General features: G+C 47.0%; 1 protein-coding gene across 1 annotated transcript in view; it reads left to right on the top strand.

Moving 5' to 3' along the window:
- GFRA1 (GDNF family receptor alpha 1) overlaps positions 1-18505 on the top strand; it is a 207645-nt gene that overhangs the window by 142096 nt on the left and 47044 nt on the right. Inside the window, exon 5 of the mRNA XM_058544077.1 lies at positions 3636-3972. Within this exon, the coding sequence (XP_058400060.1) occupies positions 3636-3972 (337 nt within the window). The remainder of the gene's footprint in view (positions 1-3635; positions 3973-18505) is intronic.

Raw genomic sequence — 18505 nt, 5'->3', positions numbered from 1 at the left:
CCATAGTGGCTGTACCAATTTACAATCCCATCAATAGTGTACAAGGGTTCCTTTTTCTCCACATCCTCACCAGCATTTGTTATCTCTTGTCTTTTTGATATTAGCTATTCTAACAGGTATGAGGTGATATCTCATACCTGTTGATTTTCATTTCCCTAATGGTTAGTGATGTTGAGCACCTTTTCTTGTGTCTGTTGGCCATTTGAATGTCTTCTTTGGAAAAATGTCTATTCAGGTCCTTTGCCCATTTTTTAGTGAATTATGTGGTTTTTTTGCTATTGAGTTGTATGAGTTCTTTATATATTTTGGATATTAACCACTTATCAGTTATATGATTTGCAAATATATTCTCCCATTCCATAGTTCGACTTTTCATTTTGTTGATGGTTTCCTTTGCTGTGCAGAAACTTTTAAGTTTGAGGTAATCCCACTTGTTTATTTATTTATTTTTTTGCTGAGGAAGATTCACCCTGAGCTAATGTCTGTTGGCAGTCTTCCTCTTTTTTTTTTATGTGAGCTCCCACCACAGCATGGCCACTGACAGACAAGTGGTGGGGGTCTGCGCCTGGGAACCGAACCCGGGCTGCCGAAGCAGAGTGCGCCAAACTTAACAACTAGTCTTCCGGGACTGGCCCCCTACTTGTTTATTTCTGATTTTGTTGCTTATGTCATATCCAAAAATTCATTGCCAAGACCTTTGTCAAGGAACTCTTTTCCAGGCCAGTTTTTTAAAACTTGTGTATTACATAGACTACTTTCAGAGAGAAATAAATTTTCTGGACCTCATATGTTGAGTTTTATTATTTTTATTATAATTTTATTCGAAATTTATAAACATAAAACTATAAGCTCTTGATCTTTATTTACACAATTATAAAAGCAACACGCAAATTAAATATGAATAAAACTTTGAAAACAATGAAATGCAAGTTAACAACATTAATTTAATGTAAGGGATGATATTGTTTTGCTGAATCTCAATTGGTGCTTACTGTTGGAATGTAGTACTCTGTTTTAGCATGACTTCTTTTGAGTTTGGCAGGCCTCTATTACTGGGTGCCGTGTGATGACTTAATTCTTCTGCCATTTTTCTCCATTGGAACTTACGTGAACTGTTTGTTCATATATCACTGGCTACATCATTTAAGCATTAGGTCCACCTCTGTGCCTCTGTTCTTTTCTTTTTAGCCAGAGATCATAAAGTACCATTCAACACCAATGAAAGTGTAAATGCAGGCAGTGAAATTGTGTACCAATATCCAGCCTTAAGGGTCTAATCCAGATGATCCAGAATATGGTCATATTAATTTATTTTGGATTATCATCAGAAAAAATGCATAATTTAGAAATCTCCTAGTACACTGTAGACCTTCAAGAATATAAATCACTGTTGCCTGTGGGCCCAACAGCACAACATTAGAAGTCTCAAAAGAGGAAAAGGCTAGAAGTGTTCCCAAGGCCTGGAGGCCCTGGTGATCCTGTCAGGGCACATGGTGAATATTTCACTCCTTGAGTCCTAAGGAGGCTCTGTGTGAAAACCGAGGAGCCCGAGAGAAGCCGGTTTGGGGAGGTCATGATGGAGAAAATGCACCAGCTGTGCTTGTTAAACCAGCAGGGATGTGTGTGTGCAGCTGCTGGCTTCCTGCACTGCTCACTCAAGAAGGGCTGAATGTCTTGTTTATCGCCTTCCCCATCAAATTGTTGGATTCAGATGTCATAGGCAGAAACATGAACCTGGGGCACAGTAAAACACTGCTGGTGGTGCCAGGGTATAATTTTGTGATTTCCGATTTTTGCATATCGGGTTTTCTTAAAGCAAGGCACATCATCAGTAGGACAGGGAGAGTTCTTCTTTCCCTGAAATGTTGGTCTTGCTTTGTGTGCCCTTTACTTATTTATTTTTTATTTTATTGTAGTACAAACATTTAATGTGAGATTTACCCTTTTAACAGATCTTTAAGTGTATAATACAGGATTGTGAACCATAGGCATGATGTTGTACAGCAGATCTCTAGAACTCATTCATCTTGCACAACTGAAGCTTTATACCCCTTGAATAACAGCTCCCCATTCCCCCTTCCTCAGACTCTAGCCACTACCATTGTCCTCTCAGCTTCCGTGAGTTGGACTATTTTAGACACCTCATATAAGTGGCATCATACAGTATTTGTCCTCCTGTGACTGGCTTATTTCACTTAGCATAATGACCTTAAGCCTCATCCATGTTGTCGCATATGGCAGGATTTCCTTCTTTTTTTAAGGTTGAATAATATTCCCTGTGCACTTTAGATGTGTACTAAATGCTTTGCCCTGCCTTTCAGTCCTGCTCAACCGACCTGGACTCTCTCCTCTCCTGTCAATTCTCTAGTCTCTTGTAATTTCCCAAATGCTTTCATGGTCCCCGTCCACTCGGGGCATAAAGAGAATGAAAGGGGGTTCTCGAACCCAGAAGGGGCTGAGACCTGAGCAGGAACTTGCTGGGGATCCAATCCCACAATTATATGGTGCTTGTCTGCCACCTCCCTGCTGTCTCTGTGGGGGGGTCGCTGCTACATGTAATTATCAATTTTCCATGGACCACCTTATAACTGGGCTCTGGAAGGTTTTTCCATCACTTCCCCTCCCTGTGGAAAACACCTGTATCGTGGGGACTGAGTTGAATTTCTCTTGTCCACTCATCTTTTAACTTTGCCCATTGGGCTTGGCCCTGGCCAGCCCACCCAGCCACTCCAGTAGGCTCTGCCTCTATCATGCTCTCTCTCCAGGCCGCACAGCAGGCAGTGTGGCAGTGGACGGCCCTGGTTTTTCTGACAGCATGAGCACAGGGGGCTTGGGCAGAGGGCAGCATATGTTTTGTGAAATTCCTAAGGCCTGTGGTTTGTAAGCCCATTGAAATTCTATCCAAAATTCTCGCTGAATTTTTCTAATCTGCAACCTCAATACTCATAGATCCCACATTTTGTATGTGGTAAATTAAGTGGCAATTGAGGTTTGCAAATTTTTATGTAATTTATTCTGGTTTTCTTCCAATGGCCTGTGAGCTAGAACTTAAATACAGCTTTGTTGTAGTTACTTCTTCCTGTTTAGAGAGTCTGGCATAATATTTTGTCTTCTGGGCTCAAATAACCATGTAATTACTCTGTAATCATATAGTAATTAGCATGTACTATATGCATTTATTACATAATTATATTCCTGGAGGATTGCATGGTAATTATACTTACATTCAGCATATCATTTTATGTACTGTATAATGAACAAGTATATAATTCGTTGCTTTTTTCTTTTATCCTAATTTCAGTTTACCAACCAGGAGCTGGAAACTTATTCTCCTGTTGCCTTGTTTATACCTGGTTGGGAAAGTGCCTGAGCTCCTTTGGCCTCACTCAGTGCCTCCTAATTATACGTCTAAGAGACCGCTAGGAGTTTGCAGGCTGCCCTGGGCTCCCAGCCTTTGCATTCGTAATACTTCCTCCTTGTCATGAACTCATTAAGTTATTAGCTTCAAAACACAGAGTTGATCAGAGCTCCCAGCACTGCCAGGTAAACGGCCAGATCTGGATTAAGACAGAGGAGATGTGAGCAGCCCAGGCGCCCCGCACCGTGATCACACCTGCCTTTCTCTTCTTTTGCAGTGGAGCACATCCCCAAAGGGAACAACTGCCTCGATGCGGCCAAGGCCTGCAACCTTGACGACACCTGCAAGAAGTACAGGTCCGCATACATCACCCCGTGTACCACCAGCATGTCCAACGAAGTCTGCAACCGGCGCAAGTGTCACAAGGCCCTCCGGCAGTTCTTCGACAAGGTGCCAGCCAAGCACAGCTACGGGATGCTCTTCTGCTCCTGCAGGGACATCGCCTGCACCGAGCGGCGGCGGCAGACCATCGTGCCTGTGTGCTCCTATGAGGAGAGGGAGAAGCCCAACTGTTTGAATTTGCAGGACTCCTGCAAGACAAATTACATCTGCAGGTAAGTGCGCCGCAGCCGGATGATTAATGAGGTGGCGGGGAGAGCCTTGGCGGCTGCTTCAGTGGCCAAACTCGCATTTTCTGTGTTTCTATGGGGGCAGGAGGGAGAAGAGGGCAGTCATTGGAATGGACTGGCCAGACACTGAGCTCCGCATCCAACACACGGTTCTTCCGAGGCTGGTCAGGCTCCCTCGCGCTGGGGAAGGTTCCTATCTTTAACCCGGGGAAGCTTTGAGAGGTGCTAGAATGAGGTAAATACATCTGCGCTTAGTAAGCACAGAGGGTCACCTGAGGCTAGGTGAGCTTGAAGGCACCTGCCCACTCTGCAAGCCTGAGCCACTTCTGGGGATCACAAGGGGTTAAGTCAGTCAGGGGAGGGGTGGGCTGGAGATAAAGAGGCTTCGACCATCAAGTTCAGAAAACTGGAAGAGACTAGCGAGAGGAATTGAGCAGTGTCCAGCCCTGCAGAGGAGAACTTCTAGAATGCCTGGGTCTGTTCTGGGTCATTCAGTCATCTACGTGGGCAAGAAGAGTGGGCATCCTCCTGCTCGGTGAGGCTTCCGGGTCTCAGCCCCCATCAGAGATCCTGCCAAGCCTGGGCTGTGCTCTTGAAAACAGTTGCTTCCTTTTCCTTTTTGCCATTTATTAATTTATTTTAATGTTTGAAAAAGTCCAGGAACACCTTCTATGTGTTTAAAAAAAAAAAAGCAATATAAAATTAGGTAGAGAGAAAGAGCAGGTTCCCCTTCACTCTGCTCCTGCTCGCTCCCAACCTCCCTCCCCAAAACCAATTTGATGTGTGTCCTTCCAGAACTTTGGGATGAATTCAGCTGCTGATGGAAGCAGGTAGATTTTGATAAGCAGAGACTTGAGTCTTTGCAGCCTGAGGCGATGCTGGTGCTGCATTCAGATGCGCAGGCTGGATCCCAGGCTGGGGATTCAGATGGGGCATCACATTGGACAACACCTGTGATTTATCTCCAGAGGAGAGCTGGGGGCTTCAGACGCCATCCCTGACAAAATCCTGTGCACTCAATAAATGTTCAGAGGTGGGCAAGTAGGTAAGGGTGTGGCTATATGCTTGTTTCCTTATAGGTTTCCCATTTCTAAAGAGCAGAGAGCAGGAAAAAAAGCTCTTGATATTTTGACGATTCTGGTGAGCTGAGTTAAATTTCTGGGCAATTTAAGTTTTATTCTGGTAGAATGGGATCTCATTCTTTCCTTAAACTAGCTCTAATAGTGACTAAAGAAAAGTGAAAGTTCTCGTTATCTGTAGAACCCTCTCATGCTGAAGATTTTCTGGGAGTACTGTCCCTCCACTTTTTTTTGATGAGGAAGAACTCGGATGACAAAGTATGTCTTGGAAGGAGTCAGATGATCCTGCAATGCAATTTCTCCAAGGACTCTTTCTCACTCCCATGCCCCTGTTCCGTTGAGAGCCTCTTAGCTGCAGACTAGGGTCTGGGTTGGCTGTGCTAGAAAGGTCCTGAGGAGGAGGCAGGTCTCTACGCAGCCATGACCTGGGGAAGCCATTCAACCAGGGAGTCAAAGAACCGCCTGCTGGAGATGAATGTGGCTGAGGAGCAGGACATAGGAAGAAGCTGCAGGAGCTTCACTCGAGGTGTAGGATGGGAGGGAGCAGAGATTCTGAAGATCCCTGGATCTGAAAACCGAGTTCTTGGGCCCCTTTAGTCATTGAGCAGAAGGGATCACTCTGCTAGGAGGAGGACTGGGTTTCCAGGGTCATCTTTGGCTTAAAGCCAGACAGCTACAGCTCCTCCCTGTCCCTACAGTAAGACGTTATCCTGTCCACTGATGGGTCCAAGCCAGGAGACCTCCAGATGGGAAGCAGTTTGGAGAGGGAGTGGAGCAATGGGTGAGCCCTTGTCCATTGGGCAATGGCTGGGAAGTGGGGGAGAGTGTGGTGATGGAGGCTTTTCCTTCTCTTCTCATGAGGTTCATCTTGTACATGAGGTCCAGAGATGGTCCTTGACATCTTCTGTACAAGCTGAAAGCCCACCCTGAGAGGTTTATTTGCATTACGTAGCCTGCTCTTCTAAAAAGAGAGACTCCTTGGAGGGTTGGTATGAACTAGTCAAATCCGATTGCTTTCCTGCTGAGCTCTAGTGAGAGATAGCTGGGAGTCTGGGAACTTGGGGTATTCTGGGTGAGGTGGCAGGAGGAACCTGCAGATAACAGGATGGTTTGGGTTCTGTTTGGGGGCTGAGACTGACCTTGTAGGAAGGTTCCAGGAATCATTTGTGTTGAGACAGCCGCACAAGCATACAGTGGCCTTAGCTAATGGGGCAGAAATGAACAAGGGGCAGCAAGACAGCCCTTACCTAATAACTGACTGTGCCGGGTCACATCAAGGTCAGGGTGTGGTGACAACAGCCACCATGCAGTGGGGTGAAGGCGTGCTGGACTGGAAGGTACAACTGGAAGCAGCCTTTGTGCTCCTGCCACGCTTCTGGCTCTGGGTAGAACTTGGAGGCTATTTGGGAATCCAGATCCTAGACTATCTAGGCGCCCTACCAAGTGAAATTTATCTCAGTGTGATTGATGGGTTTTATACCCGGTCTTGAGTCTCCCCTGGGAAGGTGAATCAGTGACTTCCCCTGGTGTTAGCTGTCCTTAAGTTATTTATCCCATAGTTTCTTTCCAAAGCCTGGACTTATTACTCATGATTACCCCCTCCCTGTCAGATGTGGTAAATGTAATTTAAGGTGCTAGGTAGGCAGCTAGGTGTTTGCTTTCATCAGATTTTATTAATCTTGTCTTTAACTTTATGCATTTTATTCCATCCTTTCTCCATCCATCTCGGGGAGGCCCTTGTAGTTACTACTACCCAGAGCAGCAGCTGCTACTTGCCGGAGATGGGGCTTCTGTGGGGTTGCACATTATGACCCATACCCATCCAGAGAGAGGGAGGTGCTGCTGATGGGGTGACTTAAGGCTTCATTTGAATATCCCCAAAGCAAAGGGATGGCAAGAGGGAAAATCGCTTCCTAAAAACCATATTCTTTGAAAGCTCACATTTTCAAATGCTCCATTTCCATCTCAACATCAGTGACTATCAAAGGGCTGCTCAAGCTCATTAAAACTTCCCTGCACTTAATGTTTTCCAACTCGCAGCACATAGATTTCCTTCCCCCAGGGCCCAAGGGTGCCTCTGTGCAAAACCTGTCTCTCTCCTGTCTGTGCCGTCAAACAGGGGAGATGCAACTTGAGCTCTCTCTTTTGACTTTGTTTTCTTTTTTCCTTTTCTCTTTTAGGGAAGCTGACAGGTTCCTTTCCTCTTGGGGTGGTTGGGGAGAGGTGAGAGCTTGACTATTTGGGCCTTCAAACTCGTCTACAGAAAAGCAGATACGGAGGTATTATTAGAAGGATGTGCTCAAATTTAAAAGCCTCCCATTCTTCCCCTGAAGCACAGCATCTCCCTTGCCAGTTTTCCTCTGGTTGCTTTCCTTAGTGCCCGGAAGGATGTCAGGACTGGGTTTGGCCTTAAAGGAAGCATATTCCTTTATTCCTGATGCAAGTTGTTATATATACAAACTTAAACTTGTGCCTTACCTCCTTTCCCCCAAACTCTGATATGCAAAATAAGCTCAGCACTTGAGCACTGGTTTGGGGTGCTACAAATATGTTCCTATCTTTTGTTTTTCTACTTATTCACTCAGATGCCTCAGCTATTCTTTGAGGCTAGCCAAGAGGTCTAACATCTTCCTCTCGAGCATGTCCCCTCCTATTTTCATTTAAGAGTTACAGAGTTACATTCCAAAACCCGTTCTGCTTCCAGTGCCAAGCAAAGAGGGAGCATGAGGCTGCCAACCAACTCACAACCAACACACCATGTCGCTGTTGTGAACAGCCTGGAGGATGGTTGGTGGTTCGGCAGCTCTATCCTTCTTGGTTATTCTGTACATGCAGCAGAGGTGCTGCATCTTTGGACGCCAGAGTAACAAGTTTTAGTTCATACTCAGTATGCAGCCGCTGTTTCCCAAGGCATCATGTTTTGCCCTGGGGGCTGAGTCCTAAGGGGTGCCAGCCACAGCCAGCCCTCCAACTTGAACATACAGTATCCCAGACTCTCCCTTTCCTGTCAGTGCATCCTAGGTGGAATTGAGTGTTGTATTTGCTTGCTTGCTTGCTTGCTTTTTAAAATTTTATTGTAGTAAGAACACTTAACATGGTATCTATCCTCTTCGTAGATTTTTACGTGCACAATACAGTATTGTTATCTATAGACACAATATTGTACAGTAGATCTCTAGAACTTATTCATCTTGTGTAACTGAAATTTTATACCCATTGATCAGCAACTACCTGCTTCCCCCTCCTCCCAGCCTCTGGCAACTACCATTCTATTCTTTGCTTCCATCACTTGGACGATTTTAGATACCTCATGTAAGTGGAATCATGCAGTATTTGTCCTTCTGTGCCTGGTTTATTTCACTTAGCATAGAGTCCTCCAGGTTCATCCAGTGTTGTCACATATTGCTTTTTTAAGGCTGAAACAGTCCTTGGCCAAGGATATCTCATTCCTTTTAGAAAGATTCTGATAATGCTGAAGCTCAAAAGGGAAGGGGGATCGGGACCTCCGTGCCCTTTGTCCCCAGGGTTTTCTTGGCTCCGCTGGAGATGTACTTGCTCCTCCAGGTGCCCAGCTTCTGTGTCCCCATAGTTTCCAAGAGTGGTGGCTCTGATCAAGTCACCAAGTATATGGTTCTACCTTTTCCCGGGGACTGAGAATCCTATCGTTGTATCCTGGAGACCTGGGGGATTTTTAGCAAAGCCAAGAAGGTCTCTCTTGGTGCAGCTCCAGAAAAACAGCATATGTAATTTTCAAAATTCTGCCCTACGTGGCACTACGGTTTCCACACTGGGGCTGACCCTGTTATAGAGGAAACGTGTTGTTGCTAATTTGTTACCTGGGACAATTGGAGTAACATGTCACAAAACCATGCAGCATTTCTGCTGCAGTAACTTACGTGGTCTGACAGTGTTAGTGCACCTTTACAAGGTGAGGAATGTGTTTCATTTGCCTGAACTCAGACCCGTTTCACACAATAAACTGTGGGGCTTAGCGATCAAGGATGTCCTCCGCTGCTTGGGCTAAGTTCCTGAGTTGAAAACTGGATTCTACTTCACTATCTCTGGGCTTGTCTTGACATGCGGCAAGTGCAGGAGAAAATGGCTCAGAGGATAATTAATGCCTAAAACTAGATGGGTAGATTAATTTGGCACTTAATTTTATTTTACGCTGATTCATTCACAAATGGAAATCAGCAATTAGACAATGCAAACTTTTGAACCATGGAAAGAAGGGTTCGGGAATATGAGAAAATACAAGTAAAACATTTTCCAGTTCATTTGAGCAGTTTTCATTTCAAATGATTACATGAGCGTCTTGAGCAGTGGATTCAGAGTGCCGAATGGCTCGTTTTTAATGCACCGCACCTGCATGAGCTGCCTGCCACTCGGTCTGTGCCCTGGAGGCCCCCTGGACTCATGTGGGGAGACTCCTGCATATGAGTAGCGGATGCATCAAAATCTGAGAGAAGAGCAAGGATGTCCTCCTACATCTGCTGCCCCTTCTTCGTCTTTGACTCCAGCAGGCGGGGAGGAGCGTGGTTCTTGTTGTGTCTCCCCGGCCTCCACCCCTAGCCTGTGCGTCCAGACTGTGGCCGTTCAGCACCAGCTGAGCCGTGTAGGCACTCACCATTGTCCCTGGCTCGCGGGGGTAACCTGAGCTGTGAATCAGGCGGGAGCCCACTACAACTTGCTCCATCTTGTCGCCTCCTATCTCTTTCTCTATCTCTCCTTTGGCAGAGGCGGGTGTGAAGCCGTTTGTCTATTCCTGCTGGAGCCTGTCACTAAAAAACGCCTGTCCAGATTTAGTCTGCAGCCTCCCTCTCTCCAGCCAGCCCCTTCCCCGCGCCTGCCCAAGCTCAGAGTCCCTGCCTCATTTTCCTCACCCCTTTCCTCACCTGCCCTTGTACTCACCAAAATCATTTTTGCTGTTCTTGGCCTTGAGACAGAAAGAATCAGAGACTCCTTTTCTTTACAGTTGCACGTTCTGTCAGATATTAGATCCATGCGGACAGATGGAGTCTTGGCACCAGAACTGTCTTTTACTGTCTTTGAGTGTGAATGTGGATGGAAAAGGAACGGAACTGAGTCTGCCCAGGAAGCCCAAAGAAGGCGCCCCATATTTCTTTGAGGGAGGAGGTGTCATAGTGGAGGGTCTCAGAGCTGTGTTCAGACCGGGTCTCAGTGGCTGAGAGGAAGGGAAAGTCAAGCAGAAGAAAAGCAGCTCAGTTTTGGGAGGACGCAGTAATGGGTGGGAGGTAGGGGCTTGGGGATTGTCCTGGAGGCAGAGGGAGAAAAATCAGTGTGGTATAGAGACAAGACATTGGAGGCCTCCAGTGCCATGTTTAAGTGCTAGATTTTATCTGCCTAAAGATACGAGGGAAGAGAGACATGATCAGCTGGGCCTCGAAGAGCTCTCAGGTGGCCCTGTAGAGGGAGGATTGGAGTAGAGCGAGGCCGGGAGGCCAGATAGGAGGTTCTTGCAGTAGACCAAATGAGAGGTGGCCAAGAGAACAGGTGAGAAATTGGGAAGCTTGATAGGCGCCGTGGAGGGGAGAACTTGATGATTTATTGAACACCCAGCATAAACAGAGGATAATATGGGCCTCTACAGCCTGGTGACGGGGCAGTGATGGAGTTAGTAGCCAGGATGAGGAGCAAATGACAGAGGGCAGACCTGTCTCTTGGGTTGGAGGCAGGGCAAGAAGATCATGAATTGTTTTGGCCATGCTGCATTTGAGTAGCGTGTTCATCAGGACTCTTTTGATCCACGCTAGAAATCTACTTTAAGCTTGCTAGGCCTAAAGAGTGGGGTTGCATTAACACATAGGACTTGAGGAGGAGCACAGTTGGACACAGCCAGGACTGAGGGCTCAGTGCCCCCATGAGCTGCATTTTGACCTCTCTGTTACCCTCTGCTTGTCTGCTTCCTTCTCTTGTACTATTTCTCAGTGAGTGCAGCCACCAGCAGCTCCACACATATATCCCATCACCTCATGATCACAGGGCTAGAGACCCTAATGCCCCCACCCCCCAAAACCTGTTTAAAAAAATCCCAGGTGAGAACTTTGATTGCCTTGCTTAGATTATGTACCCATCCTTGGACCAGCCACTGAGGCCAGAGGGAAAGTATACTATGGCCCATTTGAAGCCAGGGTCAGCTGAGTTGACTACCAGAAGGCAAGGAAGGAGCACTGGGCTCAGAAAAACAAGACTGGATCCACAGTGCACAAGGATGTCCATGTGGAGATGGAAGGCTCATATAGCCAGGCACTTGGGGTCAAAGGCATGGTCCTTTCAATGGCCCCAAAGCCCCACATGGACTGTCCTCCTGCCCCTTACCCATCTGGCTTTTCTCTGACTGTCCTGCCTCTGCTCCCTCTGCTTCAGTCACACTAGTCTCCTTGCTGGTCCTCAAATGACCAGGCATGTCCCACCTCTAGGTCTTTACTTTAGCTGTTCTCTCTACCAGGACCTCTCTTTCCCCGGATGCTCCCAGGCAAACTCCCTCACCCCTAATCTGCTTAAATCTCATCTTAATGAGGCTTACACTGGCCAACCTATTTAATACTGCAAGTCCCTGCACATTCCCAATCCCTCTATCCTGCTCTCATTTTTTTTTCCAGAACACTTATCACCTTCTAACAAGCTATGTAATTGACTTATTTGTTTTTTTGTTTTGTTTTGTTTTTTTAACGAGGAAGATCAGCCCTGAACTAACATCCGTGCTAATCCTCCTCTTTTTGCTGAGGAAGACCGGCTCTGAGCTGACATCTATTGCCAATCCTCCTCCTTTTTTTTTTTCCCCCAAAGCCCCAGTAGATAGTTGTATGTCATAGCTGCACATCCTTCTAGTTGCTGTACGTGGGATGCGGCCTCAGCATGGCAAGAGAAGCAGTGCGTCGGTGCGCGCCCGGGATCCGAACCCGGGCCGCCAGCAGCGGAACGCGAGCACTTAACTGCTAAGCCACGGGGCTGGCCCCTGACTTATTTGTTTTGATTATTGTTTCCTTCTTTCTTCACTAGAATATAAGATCCACAGTCAAGGTTCTCTATCTGGTATATATCCCAAGTGCCTAAAACTATACCTAGACAGTATTCTTGCTTGCTAAATATTTGCTGAATGAGTAAATGAATGACTAAATTTAAAACATGCGTCCATCTACCCATCCATCTGTTCGTCCATCCATCCGTCTGTCTATCCCTCCATACATACATACATACATCGGTTCATCCATCCATCCATCTTCCCGTCCATCCATCCATCCATCCATCTATCCATCCATCTGTTCGTCTGTTAGTCCATCTGTCCATCCATCTGTCCACCCATCTATCTGTCCATCCACTTACCTATCCATCTATCCATCCATCCATCTATCCTGTAGTTACTGTGCCAGGAGTGAAGACTTGCCTTCTCACCTATTGTGCAGAGAGGAAGGCAGGCAACATACAATCACTGCAGCCTGCTGTGCTAGTCTGTGGTCAGGAAGGCAAGAAGCGCTACGGGAGAGCAGAGGTGAGAACGGCCAGCCCAGCCTGGCAGGTCAGCAAGGCTTCCTGGAGAAGCGGCCATCTGAGCTGACCTGGGACGATGAGTGGCATGCAGGAGAGCAGCTGTGGGGGTAACAGATGGAGGCATGGGGCTATGGGTTTGAGGAAAGCCTGGGAGGTAAAACAACAACCCGTTTACTGGGTTTTGATGATGAGCAGCACTGGGCCACACACCTCTCAAATGTGGTCTCTAATCAGCCAGCTGCCCCACAAGGGGACGACCAGTGGAGTTGCCCAGCTCCTACGTGGAGGAGTTGGAATCAACCTGGTCTTGCTAACTCTGAAACCTGGTTTCTGTCACTATTTCCAAATGCTTGGCTTTCATGACGAGAATACAATGTTCTTACACTGTTCAGCCTTACTACCTTACTAGTTCCAGACAGGCAGAATGATAACCCCGGCCAGCCTCTGAATCCAGATGCTCTTTACGGCTCAGTAACTACAACGGCATCAGTTTTAAAGACCGTTTTCACAGAGAGTTAGGACATAATGTCCATCAGAGCCTCTTAGCATCATTTAAAAAAATTTAAAAAAAGCTACTCTGGTAATACATGCTCATTAAGTTCTTACTTTATCTAATTTCCTTTTGAGCACTCATTGCTTATTACAGAGTGGTTTCTATATGACAGCTTACTGATTGCAAGAGTCGTTTCTACAAATAAGAAAAAAATCCTCCCAGACCACACTGGATTTTTTATTGTTCTTATTAACTCAATCATTCACTCAGGGCACGTTTATTGAGCAAAGTCTGCTTGACCTCAGGGGTCCCAGATATGTAAGTCATGTGCCTGTCTCCCAGGAGCTCCCACTCACCAGGGTGGACTCCGTAACTCCCTGCTGAACTGTCACCAGAGTTCAGAGTCTTCGACCCTCGCCTACTCCAAGGCAGCAGATATCAGGGACCTGGCTGTGTATCTTCACCCGAGATGAATTCTTTGCTGTTACAGAGTGACAGCCAACTTAAATAATCCATGGTTGTGTCACCAGGTTGGAGTCATCCAGGTGTTTGCCTTCCTACCTTCTCCCTGCCCTGTGGCCATTCCATTAATCATAGGAAAACCTCCATCTGGTGGATTGCATCTTGAGTGCAGCGCTGGTAAAAGGTGTGTTGGGTGACAGACCTGGGATAATTTCCGGAAGTGCTGAAGTGGGGGTGGGTCGGGGACTTGACGGGGATCTCTGGGACCCTAGTCTTCAGACCACCTTGTCTAAGACTGCAGGCAGCTGAGAGAGACCCCAATTGATGTCCTCTGCCACTCCCTGAAGCTTGTTCCTCTTCAAAGGGGACCCTTCTGCCCTGCCCATCAGCCATTCACATAGCCGTTGCACTTCACAGGCAAACGCTTCCCCTTCAAGCCAGAGCTAAACCCAACCAGATAGATTTTGTGATCTCTTTTTTTTCTAATTCCAAGGGCAGGGGATGTTTCCATTTCATACAGCTCTTTTTTCAAATGTGTTTTATCCACTGAGCAAGGAGTGGGGTCAAAAGAATGGGGAAACAAGAAACCCCAGTATTCCTAGGGAGCTGCCCCCTCATCCAGACCAATAGCCTGAGGGGTCCGAGGGCATCTCATGCTGGCCCCATAAGCTGAGGCTGTTACCTCCCTGTGCTGGCCCCCCACAGGAGACAAGACTTCTTCTTTTGGTCATGCACGATTTGCAGTTGACATAAGCACCCATAGCCTGTGATGCGGAGCAGTCTCATTTTGGGGTGGGAAATCTGCCCCCACCGTCACCTGGTGACTGTCGTGTGTAATTCGCACCCGAGTCTCACAGCCAGGCTTGGAGTCCTGCTCCACTCAAGGAGACCCCAGAGCCCCACGCAGCCGCTACCCCCAGTTAGGTATCCTGCAGTCGCGTTGGCATTTACATTTCTATGGGGCATTTCCAACTCAGTGAATGGGAAATTGCTCTGTAATTTCCAAAGCAATTAATTATGCAGAAAATTTTGCATCCAAGAAAAACAAGAATTTAAAGAACCTTCAATGTGAAAAATACCACACTAAGAAGGAGTTGGGACTTTTTTTTCCTTCCTCAGTTGCTGTCAGTGTGTTTGTGAGTGAGGTGGGCCTGGGCTCGTATCCTCGTTCTGCTAGGTCTAGGATGTGAGCAGCTCGAGGTCTCAATTTCGCATCGATAAATGGAGGGAATGACTCCATCTTCACAGGGCAGCTGTGAGGATTAAATGAGATGTCTCTGCAGATGCATCAACGCAGTGCCTGCCACCTACCACAGAAACCACTCAATAAATATGTCTCTCTTTCTCCCTTACTCTTTCCACAAGTGTTTATCATAGAGGACAGAGAAAGCTTAAGATTCCAAATGGAACATTTCCCCTCCCCCAACAGCAAACAGAGACCTTTAAACTAGGATTTGTGGGTGGAGGGGCTGCTTTACACTTGCACACACCCACAGCACTAAGCTGCATGTGGAAATGCCAACACCATTATGTGAGGCCGTGTTGCTAAGATTTATACATCACCATCTTTTCAGTTTTGTACTATTAGGGAAAACTGGGGGGGCAGAGGCGGGGGTAGACAAAGTCCAGAGGTGTTTGGAGTATGTGTCATCTCAAGAACATTCCAGTCCAGAATAGACAATTATCGACACACAAAGAGACACAGTAAGACGTGCACGGAGCTGGCCACGAGATTGTTGGGCCTGGAGTGGTAGATTCACGATTGTTTAAACTGAATAGGCAGTGGGGGGACCCCTGGCAGCCTCCTGGGGCACGTGCTGCTTCAGTGACACAAAGTAACCGTGAATCAAGGGTTCTTAGAGGTGCTTCTGTCTGAGTCAGTGATGCGCGCGATCTAGTAAAGGGCAGTCACTGACTCAGTGCGGGTGAGTCTGAACCTTCCTCTCCTCTGGGTGGTTCTGTGCTGTGAATCATGCGATCAGCCCGTTAGGAAGCAAGCCACAACCGGGGGCAGAGTGGCTCGTTGTACAGGACTCAGGAGCCCAGAATCTGCAGATCTGGGACATCGTTGCAGGAATGTGTGGATGATGGTGATGGTGATGAGGGTGATGACGAGGAGAGCAACATTTATTTGACATTTACTGTGTGCCAGGCATTGTGCTGAGCACTTCACCACAACCCAGAAAGCGGGGGCTGTCGTGATCCTCCCCACGTTATGGATGAGGAGGTGCGATCGTGATCAGTTTCTGGAGGCGCCCAAGTGGTGCCCCTGGAACAAAAGCCTGGAGGGTCTGTGGGCTGCAGAGCCTGGGTGCTGTATGCTGCTCTGTCTGCTTCTGCACAGAGGGTGTCTTGCAACCACCCACATAATTTTCCTAAGACACTCAGGGTGTGTGGCATTGGGTACTGGGGATGACTTTGTTTTCACTTTTTTATTTATTCATTTTAAAACAAAAATTTTAAATAGGAAACCTTTGGATCTTGTCAAGATAGGGCTTAAGTGCCCCTCACCAAACATATTTCACTTCTTGTTAAAACAGTGGTTTTCAAACTTTTTCATTTCAGGACTCTTTACACTCAAAAATTACTGAGGATCCCAAAGGGCTTTTGTTAATGTGGGTTAAATCTATTGGTACTTACCATATTGGGAATCAAAGCTGAAGAAATGTTTACGTATTTATTACTTCATTTAAAAATAACACCAAGAAGCCCATTACCTGTTACCATAATAACAGAACATATTTTTCTGAAAAATCACTATATTTTCCAAAACAAAAAAATTTAGGGAGAAGTGTGGCGTTGTTTTACTCTTTTCCAAATCTAGTGTCTGACTGGAAGACTCTTGGATTCTTATACATATCTGCTTTGACATTCAGTCTGTTGCAGTATCCCACATCATGTGACCTCTGGAAAAACTCCACTAGGACTCTCGAGAGAGCATGAGAGTAAGGAAGATAAATGAGAACCTAGTATGGCTAGGAAAACAGTTTTGACCTCATGGACTCTAAAAGGTTCTCTGAGATTGCCAGGGTTTCCAGACCTCGCTTTGAAAACCATTGCACTAGAAAGACCAGAATAATCTTGAGCTCAAAGATGTGTGTGTGCACAAAGGTTCCCAAACTAGTGTCATTGAACTAATAGTCTGGGTGTGTGCACCTGCCTTGTACCCAACCCATTCAGCTCAGCAGGTCAGGATGGTGAGACTAGGGGACGTATGTGGGAGCCGGCTGCTGGAGTCCTTCTGGGTGGAAATGAGTCCTGGTAACTGGAGAACTGCCGAGCTTCCTGTCAGCTGTCACTCCGGGCCTGTGTGGCAGGCTGGTAAGCCTGGCCCAGGTTGGTTTCTTGCTTTGAGAGATGCCCTCCCGACAGACAGCACCTGCCTTCTCTCTTCTAGCACACCAGAGAGTTTCAATGTTGTTTTCAGCTCAGTCAGACAGAACTCTAGGCTGATGTGTCAAAACCTTCTGTGTCCAGAAAGACTCAGGGGTGCTTTTCTCTTCAGTAGCGGTTTAGGGAGAGTGTCGCAGGTAAGCCTCTGCTCCTTGCAATGCTGGATGAGATGGTGGACCTTGCTGTGGGCCATCTCTGGGGCAGCTCCTCCCTGCTCTTGCCACTCTGTGATCATTTGCCATGGCAATAGCTAAAGGATTATAACGACGTGGGGTCTGGGATAACCCTTAGAACTGGAAATGCCAGGGAGCTAGAAGTTCGAGATTCCTTGTGAGCACTCAGCAGTTGGAATTCCTATTGGAGAGTTAGCTGGCTTTATCCAGCAGCTTTGAACTTTTTAGGATGGGGGTCTGCGGAGAGAGAATGCCATCTGTCCAAGAATATTGACTCCAGCAAAGGATCTTGACACTGTCCCGCTAGAAAATCTTTCTGTGGAAATAAATAGACAAAAGCAAATGGGAATAACTTCTTCCATGTTCCAGGTTCAAAAATTCATGTTGAAACATTTTTAGTTACAAATAAGGTACGTGGTTTGAAAAAGTTTGCTTTTTGCTCAGGGTATTGGCTGGTGGCCAGTTCATTCACTAGTTCAGCAGGACTGGAGTGCCAGGTGCTCTGCAGGGCCCAGAGGGTCAGAGACCAGTGAGCTGTCAGCACAGAGTGTCCGTGCACACCTGAGAGAGGTGCACTCAGGGACTTCTCCCAGACGCCATTCCTCTGGGCCAGTGGTTCTCCATTTTTAGCTTACCTACATCACATCAGGATCAGTTTCTGATTCCTGAGGTGTGGGGTGGGGCTTGATAATTTGCATTTCTAGAGCATTCCCAGTGATGCTGCTGCTGGTCTGGAGTCAACACTTGGAGAGCCACTGCCTTAAGGAATGTTGACCAGGTGACCTAGGCTGTTGGGCTTCACCCTGCTCTCAAAGGGTTCTGCAAAGTTGAGGATGAGGAGTAGGCAGCCAGAAACTTAGGAGGGGACCTGGGAGAGAGGCGGAACGGCTGTGGCTGGGGAATGGGCTGTCAGCCCAGTGAGAGGTGGGAGGAGACCACATTTGGAAAGTTTATGTTGTGCAAGTTTCTGTGCTGTGCTAAGGTCAGGAAGGCTGTGGGGATCCACTGTGAAGTTTCTAATGCCAGCCCGGGTGATAGCTCCTCAGGAACGAGGATCCTGAGACATGGCTAATGTACATCTATTTAGTTACTGCCTGAGCAGGCCCCACTACAAGGCGAGACCTTGCCCTCACTGCACAGAGGTAGGAGACAGTCTGTTGTCCATAGGCTGAGCGTGGCCTGAGATTGGAATTCATTTGGCTACGTTATGCCTGAAAAATGCAAAGCAAAACAGAAAGTTTTAAGGCAATTATTTGAAAAGGAATCCTCCTTCCAAAATGACCTTCGGAGCAGTCTTTGACCTGAGCTATTCAAATAAGGAAAGCTGACATGCTTTACTCTGCTCCTCTTGGCCCTTTTTCCAAGTGGAAGCATCTTTGATTGTCGGGAGGGAGCTGGGGATGGAC

Source organism: Diceros bicornis, chromosome 6 (assembly GCF_020826845.1).
Source record: "Diceros bicornis minor isolate mBicDic1 chromosome 6, mDicBic1.mat.cur, whole genome shotgun sequence".
Classification (NCBI taxonomy): domain Eukaryota; kingdom Metazoa; phylum Chordata; class Mammalia; order Perissodactyla; family Rhinocerotidae; genus Diceros; species Diceros bicornis.
This window is presented reverse-complemented; position numbering and strand designations above follow the sequence as displayed.